Source organism: Phoca vitulina, unplaced genomic scaffold (genome assembly GCF_004348235.1).
Source record: "Phoca vitulina isolate PV1807 unplaced genomic scaffold, GSC_HSeal_1.0 scaffold3, whole genome shotgun sequence".
In the NCBI taxonomy this organism is placed as follows: domain Eukaryota; kingdom Metazoa; phylum Chordata; class Mammalia; order Carnivora; family Phocidae; genus Phoca; species Phoca vitulina.
Window position 1 is genome coordinate 11,578,177 of NW_022589706.1, and position 19,589 is coordinate 11,597,765.

Consider the following 19,589-nt stretch of genomic DNA (forward strand, 5'->3'; position numbering starts at 1 on the left):
ATTAGAAAAAAAAAAATTGTAACCTTTTAGCTCATTGGCTCCAGCCTTTTATCTTCTGTTTAAAATCTCATCTATTTCTATTTTATAACTTTTAACCTTTATTTTTTATTGGGATTGAACAAAATTTCTTACTCACCTTTTACTTTATAAATTGCTTTTTAAAGGCTGTCAAGAAACTAAGTCATAGTAGCAGTGGGAGAGAATCGCCCTTCCCAAATAAGGGAGGTCAGAGGTCATAGAAATTTCCCTCCCAGCTCTCAAGCACCCATGGCCCACTTATGGATGGTTTTTCCTGAATGCTTCACCCAGTGGTAAATGTTATTGAAGGCCATATATTTTACAAGGTAGACTGTACACTCAATTTCTCAAAATGATTGTGGCATTGTCTTTTACCTCTTACCTTTAAATACGATATATGAAACCACTTATTTTTATTTATTTATTTATTTATTTTTAAAGATTTTATTTATTTATTTGACAGAGAGAGACACAGCGAGAGAGGGAACACAGGCAGGGAGAATGGGAGGGGGAGAAGCAGGCCTCCCGCTGAGCAGGGAGCCCGATGCGTGGCCCGATCCCAGGACCCCGGGATCATGACCCGAGCCGAAGGCAGACGCTTAACGACTGAGCCACCCAGGCGCCCCGACTGAGCCACCCAGGCGCCCGAAACCACTTGTTTTTAAACATAGGAATTATTAACACTGTTCTCTATGAACTAATCAGGGACCACAATTGGGTCTAAACAATATGTCTTATAATTGTACCTAGAGTGAATGTCCACACAGTATTGATGAGTTGCAGAAAGAAATCCTTTTAAATATGGGTTATTACCAGGGATTTGATTATAAACAATTTAGTGCCATTCTTGGGAAGTTCCATTATAGAGTTGTCAAGAATTGGCAGCCTTTTTTTATTCACATAGTTGTTTTGCTCTCAACAGTGCTGTTACACAGACTTCTTGAACTATTTAGTGCCCTGTGGTGATAGGAATTGACAGATGGTATGTTAAACTTACTTTCCAAGGGAGAAAAAAAGAGATTTTGCATATTTTACAATGAGCTTCATTAAGCAGATCTCTTGGTATCCTATTTGAAAATCAGTGTACATGCCTTTACCTTAGCAAGCAGGACTCAACATGAATAATGGCTCAGAACAAACAATGTTGGCAATTTTTTTTTTTAAATTAAAAAAATAAACTAACATGAACATACAGTAATTAGCTTTCTTCTTAAATGGGGTCACTCTAAGCTTGACACATGGGACAGACACTCTCAGGGTTTGCCCTGATGTGGTATAGAGGACTCCTTGTTCCTGTAAACGTACCTTGGCAATTCCCCTGGAAGTTAAACCAGTTTTCCAGCCCAGATATACTGTGTGGACAGCAGTTGTTACTAGTGTAGTGAAATTGGACTGCCTGGGTTTGAACTTCAGCTCTCCCAAACATCAACTGCATGGCTTTGGGAAAGTTGTTTAACCTCTCTGGGACTCAGTTTCCTCATCTACAAAATAATAACACCAGTATGTACTTTGTAGGGTCATCCTAAAAAGATTAAATGAGATACTAATATGCAAAGTGCTTAGAACAGTCCTAAGCACATATTAAATTTAAATTCAATAAATATTATCTATTATAATTATTGTTTCACAGACAACCACCTTAAAGAAATGTGAGTAAAATTTTTACAGATATAATACATTTCCACCTGAAAAAGTTCCTGTGGTTTTTTTGTTTTTGTTTTGTTTTTTGTGAAATCTCTATTGTGTGTCTAGGTGACTGGAGTTCTTCCTGCTCTATAAAGACCAGTAGAATTGTATCATGAAGGGTTATTGTGGCTTCTGCTGGAGTATGGATTTTTTGGACAGGCATCTGGAGACTGTGAAAGTTTCTGAAGAAGGGGAGTGATGTTCTGAGCTTTGATTGGATGAGAGGAAGGAGCTAAGGCACTGGAAGTATCTGGCTGGGCACAGAGGTAGATACATGAACAAAAGGGAAACTGTCCACAAAAGCATCTATGGTCAGGTCTCATCTGATGGTTGTTCTTTTTAGATACTCAGTACATATTGACTTACACAATGAATAACTGGCATCCTGGATTCTAGATTTCAGTACAGTTGGGGGCTCAAAGATAGAACATTGATCTCTCTTCTCTCCACATTACCCGAAAGTCTTCTCTGACCACGTTTCCTTACACATAGCAAAAACAGTTCCTGAGTTTGATATGCTGAGATTGCCTCAGTTTCTTACAATCTTACTTGTGAAGTAGAAAATTAAATGTGGAAATTTTGTGGTTGGGGGACAAAATTTATGGATGCTTAGGACAGGAAGGGATCTTAGATACCATTTAGTTGTTTATCTACATTTAACAAAGGTGGAAAACAGTTGCATGTAAATTCAGTGACTTAACTAAGATTACCTAGTTGGTTAATGATAGAGCTGGTCATGAAATCAAGACATTCCAACATCAGCTCCTAGAAATAAAGGATGTGTAGAGTAGAAAGAAAACAGGAATTTTTGTTCTACATTTTATAGATGATATGAAAGTATTGCTCCACAATTTACAGAGGAACAACCTGAGGCCCACAGCAATACGCCATTTGAGTCACCTGCCTTGGTGGTCTTACAGTCTCACAAACCCAGGACTCAACTTAGTCCAATGACTTTAACCCAATTATTTCCAACCCCCATCGATAATACCAACTAACCCCTTGATTGAAAAAGCTATCAATGCACATAAATTTCAGAGAATTTGAACAAATACACTTGATTATCATGATCCAGGTCTGTGGATTGAAATCAATCTGGCTGATTTTTTTCTTCCTACTACAAATCCCTACTCCCACTTGAATTCAAGCCCAAGGTACAGAATTAGTTTAATGCATTTGAATATACAATTCAAAACACTGTTGCTACGGGAAGGCAGGTTCGTATACATGAATAATAGTTTCTGTTTGATAAGGCCTCTATAAATCACCCTGAAAATCCTTAGAAATATTGTTCTAGGACAAGAAGTATATTCCGTGGGTGGTGTTATTAAAAAATCTTTATGCCCTTGACCCCGTCCAAGTGCCTCAAGTGCCTTGCACACAGTGACAGCTCAATAGGTGTTTGTTGACTTAGAGTCTTCTGGCTGGAGCTAATTCTTCTGTTCCTTCCATAGCTAGTAGGTGCCTGGCACAGGCAAAGTAAGTGCAGAATCCCTACAGCATGAGCAGGAGGAGCCCAGGAAACTGCAAGTTTCACAAGCTTTAAAAATGCTCAGTGAACTTAAGAGTGTCCATGCTAAAGCTTCCGCTGTACATGGCGTTGAAAAAGTATTGCTGTAACGATATCAGGAAGGGCACCAACCAGCCATTCATTTCCTCTCAGCATACTTTATCCCTCACAAACCAGAAGCTTCTGCTCACTCCATTTGTGCTGCCATCCAGAACATCAAACAGGTTGTGCTTGGTAAACCATCTGGCTAAGCAGTAGAGAAAACTAAGAGCCTGACAATACAAATTGCACGAAGTTCTGTAGAGAAGACAAAGTCTTTTCCTAGAGGAACTGGTGAGATGTGGTGATTTATGGACCCATCATTGTTCGTGCTCATAATGAGAAACCTGTTGCTTTCAGATCTAGATAAATGACTCCATAGAAGTGTGAGGATGGCCATGACATGAATTTGCCTCTCATTGGAGATTGTGTTCTTCCTCAGGACATTTCCCCCCTTTCTAGCAGCACAGCAAGATACAATTTGCATGTGTGATATTAATTTTTTATTATTTTATTTTATTTTATTTTTTTATTTCCAAAAATGTTTTATTGGAGTATGGTTTTGAATATGAGTTTTTTTTTGTTTTGATATAATTTTTTTAAATTGTAAGTCATCGTTCTTTAAAATATGTCATTTCCTTCAGTAGTGCCTGGTACTTTTAGATTTATCCATTCAATTAACATGAATAATCAAAGAATTTTTAAGAAAGCAAAAGTGATATTTTCCCCTCAAATCCCATTGGATTTTGCAACAAGAATCATTTGCAAAGGATTGTGCTTAAGTAGATGTTCTCTAATGCCAAAATGTTATTTTTCAAATAAAGATAAATATTTAATGTGAAGCTGTATCCCATTTGTAGCATGTGGTAACTTTCACTTGAGATAATAAAAAAATAACTTAAAGACTTCTACTTGTGCTAGATCTTTGATACTCTTGTTTATCAATATGCTGACAGATACTTAGTTATAATGTAAACATGATTTTTCTTCAGAAATGCCATGTTTTTTCAATAATTTAGAAATAGATGAGTTAATCAAATGATATTCCAAATTCTTTATTAAGGCAGACAACGGACCCATTACAATCTGGGCATCAAGCCCTATGACCAATAGCTGTCTTTGGGCTGTTAGTAATGAGATGGGGTAGGGGGGGAATTGTCACCCAAGAGATATCCAAATTCATGTAATAATGGGTCACCTTGTGTTTTCTCAGAATTCTTTTTTTTTTAAGATTTTATTTATTTATTTGAGAGAGAGAGAATGAGAGAGAGAGAGAAAGCACATGGGGGGGGGGGGAGGGTCAGAGGGAGAAGCAGACTCCCTGCCGAGCAGGGAGCCCGATGCGGGACTCGATCCAGGGACTCCAGGATCATGACCTGAGCCGAAGGCAGTCGCTTAACCAACTGAGCCACCCAGGCACCCTCTCAGAATTCTAATTTAATTCTTTTTAAAGTTTTAGAGTTTAAACTTTTTAAAGTTTAAAGAATTTAATTCTTTAAAAAAATTGTTTTTAATTTAATTCCTTTTAAAGGTCATCATGAATGAAAATGTCTATTTTGGCAATTCATGCACAGAATTGTCTTCAACCGGCTGAAATATCTAAAACCAAATGGATTAAAAACCAAAAGAGAAGCTAATTTTTGTCTGAAACTAATATTTAAGTGTTGTATACTTTCAAAATGCCTTTTGCAGATATTATTCCATTGTACTGTCCCAACCACCATGCGGTTTCGTGTCACTCGTTCATTCCTGCTTTCGCTCATTTATACAGTGCGGTCGAGTCCAACTGCTCAGTGACTTTTCCACCACCTGTGAGCACAGCAATGAGCAACACACAAAACCCTTCGGTCCCTGGAAGAAGACATTCCAGTGAGGAAAGAGACGATAAACAACAACAAAAAGAGATAAAATATGTATTATTAGGTGCTCTTGAGTGCTAAAGAGAAACATAAAGCTGGCATGGAGACAGCCGAAGGGGTTGGAGCTTAATATAGGGTGGCCTGGGAAAGCCTTGCTGAGAAAGTGGCATCTGAATAGAAGCAAAGGTGGTGGGCTATTGAGATGGTTATTTGGGAGAACAAGAACCCCAGGCAGAGGGAAGAACAGGTTCAAAGGCCCTAAGCAGCAGCCTGAATGGTGTGCCTGAAGAATTACAAGGAGGTGGCTATGGCTGGAACATAGGGAGCCAAAGGGGGAGGAGGGTGGGGGAAGGAGGAGACAGAGAGGGACCAGGAGACCAGGGATCGCAGCTTACAGGTCACTCTACAGGTGTGGCTTAGACTCTGATGGAATAGAACGTTCTGAGTAGAGCAGGGACAGGAGCTGGCTTATACCGAACAAGATTATTCTGGCTCCTGTTGAGAAGAAACCACGCTGGGGGAGCAGGGAAGGGTCAGAATCAAAGACTAGTTTAGAAACTATTGCAGTTACTTTGGAGGGAAAGGATGGGGGCTCCTTGAAGCGGGAAGCAGTCAAAAAGGATGACAAGGAAACAGTGAGCTTCTCTGCATCTTGGTTTCCACATTTATTAAAAGGGGAGAGTCACAGCTAGGATAGTTGGGAGGCGAGGGGGTACTGCGTGCCTGGGCTGGGCACATATTCGATGCCTCAGGAGTGGCCGCTACTACAGCTCAGGTCAGTTTGTCTGGATGCCTTCTTTTTTATGTCCACCCTGTCCTTTAGCTGGTCTAGTTGTGTCTGCATAGTACTCTCGTTAATGCTATGATTTAAACCCCTATCTTCACACTTAACGCCTTATTTTGACATTGCCCATCTGCAGCACTAAACTGGAACATTCTTTTGGGCAGGTACCACATCTTCTTCCTCTTTCATTATCAGCACCTAACACATAGCTGGGCACACAGGAGACTGTGTTTGAGCTGGGCCTCTTGTTGAATGAAAGAGAACCTATAAGGTCCAGGGACAAATAGATACCTTCGCTCATCTCTAAAAGGTATGTGTTATCATTATGCTTTCTTTGTTTCCTTTCCAGTTAAATTAATATTTAGAGTGGTATTAACTTTCTCAGATGGGGGGGGAGGGGTGATAGCAAGAGGTCCTAAAAGAGAAAGAGCAGAAAGAACACTAGGTGAGGCTCTAGCAAAATCTAGGTTCTAAGCCATTATCTGCCACTTGGTGGATGCATGACCGTGTGCTAACCATTTAACTTCTCTAAAGCCCAGATTTCACATCTGAAAATTGACAATAATTATATTTGTCCTGATTTGAGAGTAGGGAGAATCAAATGATACCTACAGTGCACGCTAAAGAGCTTTGTGGCATATCCTGGACCAAGCCATCATTGTCCAAAGGTGCTGTGCGTTTGAGAGCCACAGTATGAGATACACAGTAATACTGCTTTTTGTATTCAGCTGAAGGAGAAATCCTGGCTATCTGACAATTTGTAAGGAGCTCACTTTTATGATATGTTGGAAATTATATGCACTTGCATGCTGTGTATTAATTCTTTTACATAGCGATTAAAAATGTAGAATCATGCCATAAAAGATTAAGCCAAATTCAAGATTGCAAGCATAATTCTAATGGACAGTACGGTAACAAGTCCACATTTGCACTTACCTCCCTGTGGAAAGAACTGTGAGTAAATCTCTTTGAAGGTTTCTTCATTAACAACACCACTGGGACATTCCTAAAGAAAGTGGTAGAGAAGCAATATGAGCAAAGTGTTCATAAAACTGATTTTTTGCACATTTTGAAACAGAACTGTCTACTGCGCAAAGCTGTACCAAGGAAAGGGAACAATCCATCCATTTTTCAAAGAGAATAAAAGCACACAATAAACTCTTCTTTGTTCCAGTTCTCACAGAATGAAAACAAAATTACAGATGTAAAAATCTTTGCATATTATAAATATTAAAGCTGGGCTGACACATGAAAAAACACACTGTCGCTTTTAAGAACACAAATGTTTATTATCAACAAAGTAAGAGGAAATTACGTTGTTTTTCATATAGCAATGGTATTGCAAGATGCTTATGATGTGCTCTTTGCTGGATATTGGTGCCATGTTCCTCTGGCGATTTGCTGGACCCACATTATCTTTAGTTCAGTGAGAAAATGGTGTGCTCCACCTGGGAGTGGCCCAAGCAGGAATAGCTACTAATTTCTGTTCCCAGTGTGTTCAGGAGTGCATAACAGCATGGTTTGTGACAAGTGACCTTGAGTGAGATAGGACCGCAAGATCTTTTTAACTTCTGGAGTGGAGGGTCTGAAAAGAAAGAGGCCTGAACGTAAAGAATTCCCATTTTTGTTCCATGGCTGGAGTTACTTTTTAAGACTGATGGATACTGACCTTGGGAACTCCACTAATGTTGGACCACTGACCTGGTGGGACAGAGGGCAAGGCTACCCGCCCCAGAGTGGATTGGGCATTTTCTACAAAAGGAACTGAAATCTAAAATTTTAGAAGAGGTCTGTCTTGGTGCTGAAAAGGAGGACTAAGTAAGAGAATTGTAGACAAAGATGAGATCAAAACTTCCTCCACTCTCTGGAATTAAAGAATGTTCTGGTCAGGAGTCTGAGGTGAAGAGACTAACAATCACGTAACAATCCAACGTCAAGTCACATGTGGGATGTTAATTATACGTTGACTGTGGGGAGGTGATAAGCTCTCTCCAGTCTTTTTGAGTGGCTCCTCATGAACAGACAGACCCACCTTACCTGAAATCCCCTGCCTTAGGTGTCATGGTACTCCCATGCTGCCTGGCTCTCCCCAGAATTCACTGGGGAACATCAGGGGTGTGCCAACTTCCCTGCCCTGAGACACAAATATTCTGTGTACTTGAAATTTGACACTGTTCCTGGGATCTTAAAAAAATCATTTGATGTGGTGTTAAAGCTTCTCTTAACCCTTAAAATCATTGCCCCCTCATGAATAAACTTGATTTATTAACTTGATCTTTCTTTATTCCAATGAGCCAGTTACTCACAATTATAAGGTACCTTACATGAGAAGTTTTCTATTTTCTCACTCATTGGTTTGAAAGGTAGGACCTTTGATATATGAACACAATTTAAAATAATGGCTTCCATGTGAACTTGTGTTTACAGAGCTTGTCAATGTATATTTCTCCCATTTGATCATTATAATTGACCTATGACTGAGGGGGTCTACATTCACTGAGGCAGAACTGGAAGTTCTGTGGTCACGTTCTGACCAGTGGGGGGAGCTGGAATGTGGGCTTGAGACTCTCCAGATCACCTCAAGGTTTGGGATTAGATGACCTTTGTAAAAATAATGACTCCAAGGACCTAAGAGGATTGGAGCAAAGAAAAGGCAATCAAAAACAAATGAGAAGAAAAGCAAGCAAGCAAACTATTACAGTTAATTTTATGTGTCAACTTGTCTGGGCCATGATGGCCAAGTATTTGGTCAAATATTTTGGATATTTCTGTGAGGGAATTTTCTTATTTATTTATTTATTTATTTATTAAAGAGTGAGAGAGAGAGAAACAGCATGGAAGGGGAGAGGGTCAGAGGGAGAAGCAGACTGCCCGCTGAGCTGGGAGCCCGATGTGGGACTTGATCCCAGGACTCCAGGATCATGACCTGAGCTGAAGGCAGTCGCTTAACCAACTGAGCCACCCAGGTGCCCTGTAAGGGAATTTTCGATGAGATTTACATTTAAATCAACAACATTTGAGTAAAGTTGATTGTTCTCCATAATTTGGGTGGACCTCATCTAATCAGCTGAAGATCTAAATAGAAGAAAAGTTAATCTCTCCTGAACAAAAGGGAATCCCACAGCATACTACCTTCTGACCTTATCTGCAACACTGGCTTTTCTTGGTCCTATGGCAGATGGTCTTTGGACTCGAACTACAACTTTTTCCTGAGTCTCCGCTTGTCTGCCTCGCCCATCAGATTTTGAACTGGCTAAACCTCCACAATCATGTAAGCCAATTACTTAAAATAAATCTGTTTCTATATAGAGATACGTCTACTGGTTCAGTTTCTCTAGAGAATCCTAAGATATAAATGAATAAACAACCACCAGCTATAACCTCAAAAGGAAAAAAAGATGGCATGTACTAGCTAATCACTCAAAAGTTTTGACTACATGACTCTTAGTTGACAGCAACAGAACCAAATTCAAGAGCAAATAAGCACTTTGTAGTGAGCCTCTGACACATGGAAATGGTGATTTATTGGCTATTTAACTCTGAGCCATCTGCTTGGGATAGTAAGAAGAGAACAATTAGATGACTCTGCCATCAGGTGTGAAAGGTCAAGCTGGAAACCTACCTGGGAGGTAAAATGAGTCTTGCAAGAGGTGAAGATGGGAAATAAAGGGACATCTGCCCTCAACAAACTTGTCAGCTGCCATTGATCTCCAGCCATGTTTGATAGATACATCTTATAATGTGAAATGAAATTTAGAAATTGTCTCAGATGTGTTTATATTCAATCACATGTCTGTGTCAGGCAAAAACCTCTCTGCCATCTCGAAGCTCCTGGCCAAGTTTTAGGGTGGTCAGTCTTACCAGGTGAACTTGTCTTTATCCATCTTGCATTCATTACATAAATTTACATCTTTAACCGATGCATATTGTATGCTTATTTTTCTGGAACTTTTCAAGAAAGTGGGGCAGCAGCAATAAACCCATCAAAGGTCTTGCCCTCATGGGGCCTACATCCAAATAGAAGAAAGTTCAAAAATAAGTCAAAAGAGATAAAAGTCCAGAGAGTGATGATCTTTTGTTTATTCTAAAGAGTTCTTATGGAAAAGCAATGCATTTTACTACCTTCAGGTGAGAAAAATGAACCAAATTCTATAAGACTCTAGAGATTTATGAAATGGTACAAATGATCTATTATCTAACTTTTCCCTCACCTCTTTTATGGAATAGTAACTCCACCTCTCCATCAAGAATGGATTTGATTAGGCTGTGTGTGTATATATATATAATATATATATATTATATATATTAGGCTGATTATAGCTATATTAGGTTAACTCTTGCTGTAGTAAGGAGTAGCAAACAAGCCCCCAAATATATAACAAGTTTAAAAGAATGTAGTGTATTTCTTGCTCATCTAACCATCTAACTCAATGGTTCTCCCGAGTCTTAAGGGACTGAGGCTAATGAAAACTTGGCCATCATAGTGGGGCTTTTAAAGTCTCCATGATGGTCTCAAATCCAGAAGGAGAAAAGGACCCTTGAGGAGTGTCCATGGGAGGTGTCTATGGGCCAGGTCTTGAAGTGCAAAGTGCTACACATAATTTCCACTCTCATTTTGTTGGTTAGAAATCATTTAATACATCCACCCTAAACAAAGAGAGCAGTCTTGTTGCCCAGGAAGAAGACCAGACTGTGGATTTGGTGAATGGTTAGCAGTGTCTGTCTCAGAGGCTTACTTGAAAGATGCTCTATCTTACTGTGTTGAGGCATCTTATTATTTTTTTAACTCAACAATACATCCTGAACATTTCAATTCTCATAATGACATGAGAATTATGTGCCCAGTGAATTTAACATATTGTTGGCTATTGAGGGCATTTCAGCATTAGGGGACTACATAGGAATAAAGATGTAAATAATAGTCCAGCACATACAGCTGATCGCACCTAGGGTTCTTTTTTTATGACTAACCCAGAAGAAGAATCATAAGACCTAAAGGTTTAAGCAGTCATAAGGTTCTTCACATGCACGATTGCACTGCTTTCCAGAAAGGTTGCACCGGTCTGTACCCCTGCCACATGTTTTTGAGAAAGCTTCGCATCTAGATAGGCTACTGGCCAGAATCACATGGGGATTTGACATGTACCAAATCCCAAAAACAAACAGCAATAATTTGCTTCCCTCATTCTGAAAGTTACCAGAGAGCATCAAGGCATTTGCACAGATCCCTCCAAGGGATAAAGTGATGTGTTTGTTTTCATGCAGACAAGGATGCTTTGAGGGCAATCTGTTGGACCACGTTACCACCGTCACAGCTGTTTACCGAGTGTGTATTCAAGGCCTTCTTACATGAAGTGTTTCTTTTAACATTTTCACTAACCCTGAAAGGTGGTGATTCTTTAGAGATGAGGAAAGTGATGGTTGAGAATTTAAAACTAAGAAACTTGTTGGAATCACAGTATTTCACAGAGCCACCCATTTGCTTGTTCTTTCAACAAATACTTATTTAGTACCTTCTATGCATCAGGCACTGTTCTAGGCATTGAGGACACAGGACTGAGTTTAAAAGATTCCAGTTTGCTCTTATGGAATTTAAAGTTTAAAGTTTAGTGGAATCAAACTCATACTTCCCTGACCTTTAATTGCAATGTCTTGCTTTCTGGATTATTATTCCTTTTTCTTTTTTCTATTAGGACTGAAGGAGTGGTCTTCTGGTGATCCATCCGTGAAAATACTTCCTTTGGGAAGACATGCAGTGTTTGTTTCCTCCCAGAGCCATCTGTCATGGTTGTGTTGAAGACAGCCACATGTGAAAGGAAGCCATTCAATCAAAACCGGGGACACTGATTACAACTATACACACATGCATGCACATATATAGTGAAAGTGTACTTGTGAGATTTGTGGAAAACGTTGTTAGCTTCTTTTTTTTGGAGAAATTATTGCCTTTAGTCCAGGAAAGGCCTGCACATGTCTTCCTCCTCACCATGTACAATTTACTCTAATTGTGAATGGCTTGACACTAAAGTGCTTTGGAAAAAGTTCCAGTTTTTAAGACAGGTTAAATGAACTACTTCATCAAATGTCAAGGAGTTGGAGTTTCCTGGCACTCTGCTGGCTGCCACATTAATCTGCTCTGACCAGCGAGTTTCCTTTATTGCTTCTTAAACCCTTCACTATGATATGATCAGGACGCAATAAATGTAGAATGAGATTTTCTTAGCACATAACTGCCATACATTTGTCAGGTAGTGAAGACACTTGCCTTGCGGGGCCTTACAGATGCATTCCCTGGTGATCCTTCTCAGTTCTCTTGTATAGGGCCATGATGCATGTGAGTGCCAAAATCCATTGTAAATGTACAGTGACTATTTTGCTACTGCTAATATCAATACTAATGAAGTAGTGCTTTTTATGACAATTAACACAAGGATGATGATAATGGTGATCATGAGAAGGACTGTGATGATAGGCAAATACATGAGCACTTTCTATGTTCCAAGCACTGTCTTACATGCCTTACATGGATTATCTCCCATGAATGGATAGATGCTAGGATTACCTCCATTTTTCAGATGAGCAAGCAGCCTGAGAGAGAAACTGACCATTAGAAAGTGGCAGAGAGTCATCTCTTGATCAGAATCAGGAAACTTGAAAGTTTAAGCAACTTTGGAGAAAACCTCGTTCAATGGCTTCATTTTAAAGGTGAAGAGATTGAGGCTGAGCTTGTGGGAAGTGCCCCTTAGCCCCACGGTGGGCTGCTGAGCCTTACCTTGTGTCTGGGTTTCTCAAGGTCTAAGCTGATGCATGGACTTCCGAAACCCCTTCATGTCCAAACAATAGCTGGCATGTTCTGCCTGGCAGTATTAGAATAATCTAGTGAAATGCTTCTGCTTCTGGGCTCTGGACTTAAGTAGAACTGGACTGAACCCTTGCTCTGCCACTTCAAAGCTGTATAGCTTCAGACAAATGGTTTAATCTGAGTCTCAATGTTCTCTCCTGTAGCATGGGGATAGCTATTGACATCAGAGGGCTGTTACAAGAATCAATAAGATAATGTATGTTATGTGATTATCTTAACCCCCCTCTTTGCATATCCTATTTGCTCATTAATTGGAGTTGTTAGTACAGTAGTAATAATCTCAAATCTGGTAAGCAGAAATCCATTATACAGAGTTACTATAGCATCATTGCAGCAATACCAGAGTTAAATGGTATTCATCAAAGCAGTTGAACCTACAATAGTGTAGGTCTGCTATAATGCAATGAGCCCATAAAGCAGATATGAGTTATGCTTCCTCCTCTAACACTATAAGTTGAATGAACTCTCTAATATCATCTCAGTATACCCTCAAAGGCAGGGGAATACTGCAATTATAAATGACAGCTGAGAAGAATAATGGTCACCATATTGGAAGTAAATGTTAGTAGAAACCCAGCAAACTTTTATTCATTAATTTAAAGGAAAGCTTTCCCTAGTAATGCTTACATGAGTACATTAGAAATACAGCAGTCCAGGGGTGCCTGGATGCCTCATGTGGTTAAGTGTCTGACTCTTGGTTTTGTCTCAGGTCATGATCTCAGAGTCATGGGACTGAGCTCAGTGATGGGCTCTGTGCTCAGCAGGGATTCTGCTTGAGATTCTCTCCTTCTGCCCCTCCCTCCCACAACTTGCATGCACTCTTTTTCTCTCTAAAAAAAAAAAAAGAAAAGAAATACAATACAACAGTCCATGACAAGTGTTGGGAAAGTATCTCCGAAAGAAATCCATGCAGGTATAGGAAATTGCTAAAGAAATTATTTTCTGAGGTGCATCATGAGTCCTTACACGTTTACCTCACAAGAAAGCCTTTCAGTATTTCCTTGAAAGTTGTCAGAACTCTGGTAGAATGCTCTAGCAATGGTTGCAGTGATATGCAAATCAGATTTCTTTTCTCAGTGATATTTGTCCACTCCACTGGCTGCAATCTCCTCTTCCCATAAATCATCCTGCTCTGGTGTATGTCATCTCCTCAGGTTCAGGACTTTTATTAAACATTTCGACATACCTCTTCAAGAATCCAAAGGAAGAAGTATGGTACAAAAATATCATGAGAAAAAACTAAAACTAAATGGCCTTGTGAAAGAAATAGTTCCATGGTGACCCTTTTATGATGTCTATGATGTCATATTTTTTAAGCATCCATGTATTTCATCCACTCTTACGTCCACTCCTGTTGCTAAGGAGAGTATACATGATGGTGGTTGTGAGGTGCTTACACTGCAAATCCCAGGTTTCTATCAACAGAAATGTCATGCCATCCATGTTTTGCCCAATGCCTGTTCTTTCAGTTGTTCTCCCTGACAAAGGAAGTAGACTGATACGTGTTTGAGAAGTAGCACAAGCAGATTGTGGACAGAACTACCAAAGAGAACACAAAGGCTGGACACCAGACACTCAGATCAGAGAAAAGAAAGAGGAAGACTCACATCCCTACCCAAATAAGGTGAGCATCCATTCATTCCTCTGGCAAGAAGAAGGTGGCAGGTAAGTTGGCACTTCTTAGAAGAAGTTACCTTCTTAAGCACTACAATTGTTAGTGACCATACTTACAATGAGCTGTGTGCAAGTTCATAAGCAGAGACCAGAAAGCATCCTGGACACTTAGAAGAATGTGGGGCGTTAACTCATCAGCTACACCAAAAGGAAACAGCTGAAGCAGACAAGGCAGGGAAAACAGGATTTCATGTGTGGTAGACTTCAGGGCTATTTATCATAAATGTATAAATAAGAGGATTAGCCCTTCAGTTTTCAGAGCATAAAAGTTGATCACTAAGAACTAGAAGCTGTTTTAAATTTCTGTTCTTTTTTTAAAATTTAAATTCAATTAATTAACATATAGTGTATTATTAGTTTCAGAGGTAGAGGTCAGTGATTCATCAGTCTTATATAATACCCAGTACTCATTACATCACGTGCCATCCTTAATGTCCATCACCCAGTTACCCCATCCCCACACCTCCCTCCCCTCCAGCAACCCTCATGTATACCACATGGACTCTATCCAATTATTATAGTTAAGATTCTGGTGTCTGCAGTGTCCCCAAATCAGATAAGAAGTCTCTTCACAGAGGATTCTTTAACAAGTGTATTTTTGTCTGGTTGTATTATTTGCTACGGATATATCATAACATTTGGGAAATATCGGCTTTTGTTTTCTTAATTTTCAAGATATGAGCATATCAAGCTGAGTTATAATTTCATAGCCAAGACAACTTTTTATCCTTTGAGTTTTTCTTTCAGATTTTCAATTCATTAGTTGATTAAATTGTTAAAACAGCCCACCACCTCCAGTAGGGATGACTTTCACAGACAGATAGAGTGAACTCACTGATACAATAAAAATGAAGGATGGAGTGTTTCATTTTTAGAGACCTGCAAGTGGAAAGCATGACTGGCTTTATATATTATTCCACCCTGCTTAATACCTAATCCAATTGGGAAAGCATAGGTTCTTCTAAATTAAATTCTACTCCCCACTTCCCTCGCTTGGAACGGGGTTGCTCAGAAAAGTCACTCTCTTAGTAGCATGAAAATTTAAACACGGCCTGCATTTCACAATTATGGGAGAATTTCTGAAAGTTTAAATGGTGCTATGCCATGACTTGTACTGCTAATATCCCCAGATTCGGTATGTGGATTTCTCTGTTCCTCTTAGACTTGGTAAATACTCTGTAGGCAGGGACTGATCTTTATAGAACCCAACAGTGTTTAGAACAGAGAGTATTACAAATGTTTATCTGAAACGGATAAACGCTCAACCAGCTCTTAGCTTTTTTTTTTTTTTAAGTAGGCTCTACACCCAACATGGGGCTTAAACTCACAACCTTGAGACCAAGAGTCACATGCTCTACCAACTGAGCCAGCCAGGTACCCCTTCAACCTGCTCTTAGCTTTTAAGAAATTAGAAAATAGGGGCACCTGGGTGGTTCAGTTGGTTAAGCGTCTGCCCTTCGGCTCAGGTCATGATCCCAGCATCCTGGGATTGAGCCCAGCATCAGGCTCCATGCTCAGCAGGGAGCCTGCTTCTCCTTTTCCCTCTGCCTGCATGTCTGCCTACTTGTGGTCTCTCTCTCTCTGTCAAATAAATAAATAAAATCTTAAAAAAAAAAAGAAATTAAAAAATAAATTTGCTCTGGCTGCTTCTTTGAAAAACTTGTGGGCAAATTTTTGAAATGCCATACATTCCGAAATACTTTTTTCTCTGTAATTTGCTGTTCTTCTCTATTTAATTGTGCTGAGGAACACTTTTGATGACTTGTGTTGTATTTTTGAAAAAGATTTATTTATTCATTTGGGAGGGGAAGGGGCAGAGACAGAGAGGGAGAGAGGGAGAATCTCCAGCAGACTCCCCACTGAGCATGGAGCCTGAAGCAAGACTCAATCTCAGGACCCTGAGATCAAGAGCCTGAGATCATGACCTGAGTAGAAACCAAGAATCTGACACTCAACCGACTGAGCCACCCAGGAGCCCCAGATGCCTTGTGTTGTATTATTCAAAGTCCCAGTTTTCTCTTATATATATATCTCTGTCCCTAACCACCACTAAAGACCATTAAATGGTTATGAAGAATTTTTGAGGTCAAAATCTTGGTTCCACCCCCTACCCTCATCACTGTTTATCATAAACATGTTCATAGAAATTAAGAGGAAACCACCAGGGTCAGAAAAAAACATTTCTTATTTCAATAAAAATTTTAAAATCTTTACTGTATTCAACAATTGGGCTGTAAAAAGCTCATTTAAATAAGAGGACTGGCCCTTTAGTTTTCAGAACATAAAACCTGATCACTAAGAACTAGAACTGGTTATAAATTTCTGTTCTTTTCTTTTTTTAATTTAAATTCAATTAACTAACATACAGTGTATTATTAGTTTCAGAAGTAGAGTTCAATGATTCATCAGTTGCATGTAACACCCAGTGCTCATTACATCACATGCCCTCCTTAATGCCCATCACCCAGTTATGCCATCTCCCCATCCACCTCCCCTCCAGCAACCCTCAGTTTGTTTCCTATAGTTAAGAGTCTCTTATGGTTTGTCTCCCTCTCTAATTTCCTCTTGTTTTATTTTTCCTCCTTTCCCGTTTGATCCTCTGTTTTGTTTCTTAAATTCCACATATGAGTGAGATCATATGATAATTGTCTTTCTCTGATTGACTTATTTCACTTAGCACAATACCCTCTAGTTCCATCCATGTCATTGCAAATGGCAAGATTTCATTCTTTTTGATGGCTGAGTAATATTTCATTATATATGTATACCATATCTTCTTTATCCATTCATCTGTTGATGGACATCTGGGCTCTTTCCATAGTTTGGCTATTGTGGACATTGCTGCTATGAACATTGGGGTGCAGGTGCCCTTTCAGATCACTACATTTGTATCTTTGGGGTAAATACCTAGTAGTGTAATTGTTGGGTTAAATTTCTATTCTAATGTCATTTATTTTCTTCCAGTCTAAGTTTCCTCACCTGTAAAATGGCCTCTAAGAAACACTGACATCACATGTAAAAAACAATAGAAAATTAAAATAGTGTATGAAAAAGAAAAACTTTAAAAACTGGATACAACCAACATGATGGGTCTATTTTGCTGCTTCCAAAATTTGCATTAAGAAACTTCTGCATTCTCTAATACACTCTTTGGGCTAAATATAAATTTCATATCGAAAAAAAATTGGAGAAAGACTTCCCTCCCTAATATTGGAAAAGACACAAGTGCTGGGTGATAATCAAGATTCAGTTCAGTTGTTTGAGTGTGAGGGTACAGGCACATCCTGAGCCCAGTGAGGTTCCCCAGTCACCCAGGGTGATGGAGAAATCCCAGGCACAAGGCAAATTTTCTCTGCACCTCAAACTCTCTTTTCCAACTCTAAGGAAGAGGGAAATTACATGAGATTTACAGCCAAAAAAAAAAAAAAAAAAAAAAAAGAAAGAAAAGAAAAAAAATCTCAAGTTCCAGCTCTACTAACAAAGAAATCATTGAAATGTCCAGCCTCTGAGTCTCAGTCTATAAAATGTAGAAAGTAATAGAATTTTACAGTGAGGAAATGATAACTCATCTACAATATGTATATAAAGATCCTAGCACTATTCTAGAAACTCTACAAATGTTGGATGTCTTTTAATATTCTCAAGTCACTTATCACTTATGCTGATTTTGCAGAATGAAGTTGTCCAAATTCTGTAGGAAAAGCCTTTCTGGGATCAGGCCCAAGTCCTAAACCTTTATTAAAATGCATGTAGTTATTTGATTTAAAGAGTCTTCAGAAAAAGATTTCTCCAACTTTATGCAAAGAGAGGGTTTATTTGGTCAAAACTCATTTTGTCAATTACAATAGAGTTAAGTTTTTCAGGTATCCAAAACCATTGGGGGTGAGGGGGAAAGACAACAGTGACTGAAGAAAAGTCCCATATATTAGTTCTATTGTTGCACAAAAAATTGCTCAAAACTTAGTGACTTAAGACAACACAAGTTTATTATCTCAGTTCTGTGGGGCAAGAGTCTGTCATGGCTCAGCTCTGTTCTCTACTCAGGGTCTCACATTCAACATGTTAGCTGACTGGTTCTCTTGTGGACCTGGCCGTGTTCCTCCTAGCTCATTCAGATTGTTGGCAGGATTCTGTTTCTTTTGGTTGTAGGACTGAGGTCCCCATTACATGGTGGACTACCTGCTGGGTGCCTTGCTCAGTTTTCTTCTCACAAGTTCTGATTTCACTTATCTTTTAAAGGGCTCATGTGAATAGATCAGATCCACAAGGATGATCTCTGTATCTTAAGTTCAACTGATATGGGACTTTAATTACACCTGTAAAATCTCTTTAAGGCAATACCTCGATTAGTGTTTGGTTGAATAACTAGGAGACAGGAATCATGAGTGGGCCATCTTTAGAGGTCTGAAAACTACAGTCTGCTTCTTCTCAATATGAGTTGACCTCAGTTTTCATAGCAGTTTCTGTTTAAGTGTCTTTTCTATAGTAAAATTCACTACTTGGAACCCTAGTTTAACTAGATTTGAAAGGAATCCACCCTGTCAAGGCTGTGCTCAGGAGTGCACAGGACCAGCATTGACTGCAAAATTGAATATTCTTTTCATGATTGCTATGACGCAATATTGCTATGAATCGTATTCCATATGCTGAGGGGTGTCCTGTCCTTATTCTTTTCTGCTCTATATCATCAAGGTCATTATGCAGATTTTATGAATTGATTAAATCACTTTCAAATTGGCATGACATCAGCCTACTGATATTGGAAAAAGAAAACACAACTGAAAAGTAGAAAAAAATTCTACTTAAAATAATCGTGCAATGTTTCAGTTGGAAAGACTAAAACACCAATATGATGATATACACGTACATCCACCACACATATATATTTATGTATATATATATTATGATTATAAGAAGATGTATTTTTCTGCAGCTTTGCAGCAATCTTATCCTCAGTCTTCTTTTCCTGACCTACTGCATTGGCTAGATTCTGGCTCTTTGATGACTTCATTGTGCCTATCTTCTTTTGGCTTCTTATGTGAGATCATACATTTTCCTCATTGTGTAAGCCATTTTTATTTATTGGTTTTCAGTTACTTAGAGTCAAAAACACCCTAACATATGCAATGACCCTGTTGTCATTTTATTATATCTCTC

General features: G+C 39.1%; 1 protein-coding gene across 3 annotated transcripts in view; it reads right to left on the reverse strand.

Moving 5' to 3' along the window:
* The window catches only part of KCNIP4 (potassium voltage-gated channel interacting protein 4), a 1,108,185-nt gene that overhangs the window by 26,890 nt on the left and 1,061,706 nt on the right, over window positions 1–19,589 (reverse strand). For all 3 annotated transcript variants that reach the window (XM_032397241.1, XM_032397227.1, XM_032397233.1), the window contains one exon: window positions 6,833–6,902. In XM_032397241.1, coding sequence (XP_032253132.1) covers window positions 6,833–6,902 — 70 coding nt within the window. The remainder of the gene's footprint in view (window positions 1–6,832; window positions 6,903–19,589) is intronic.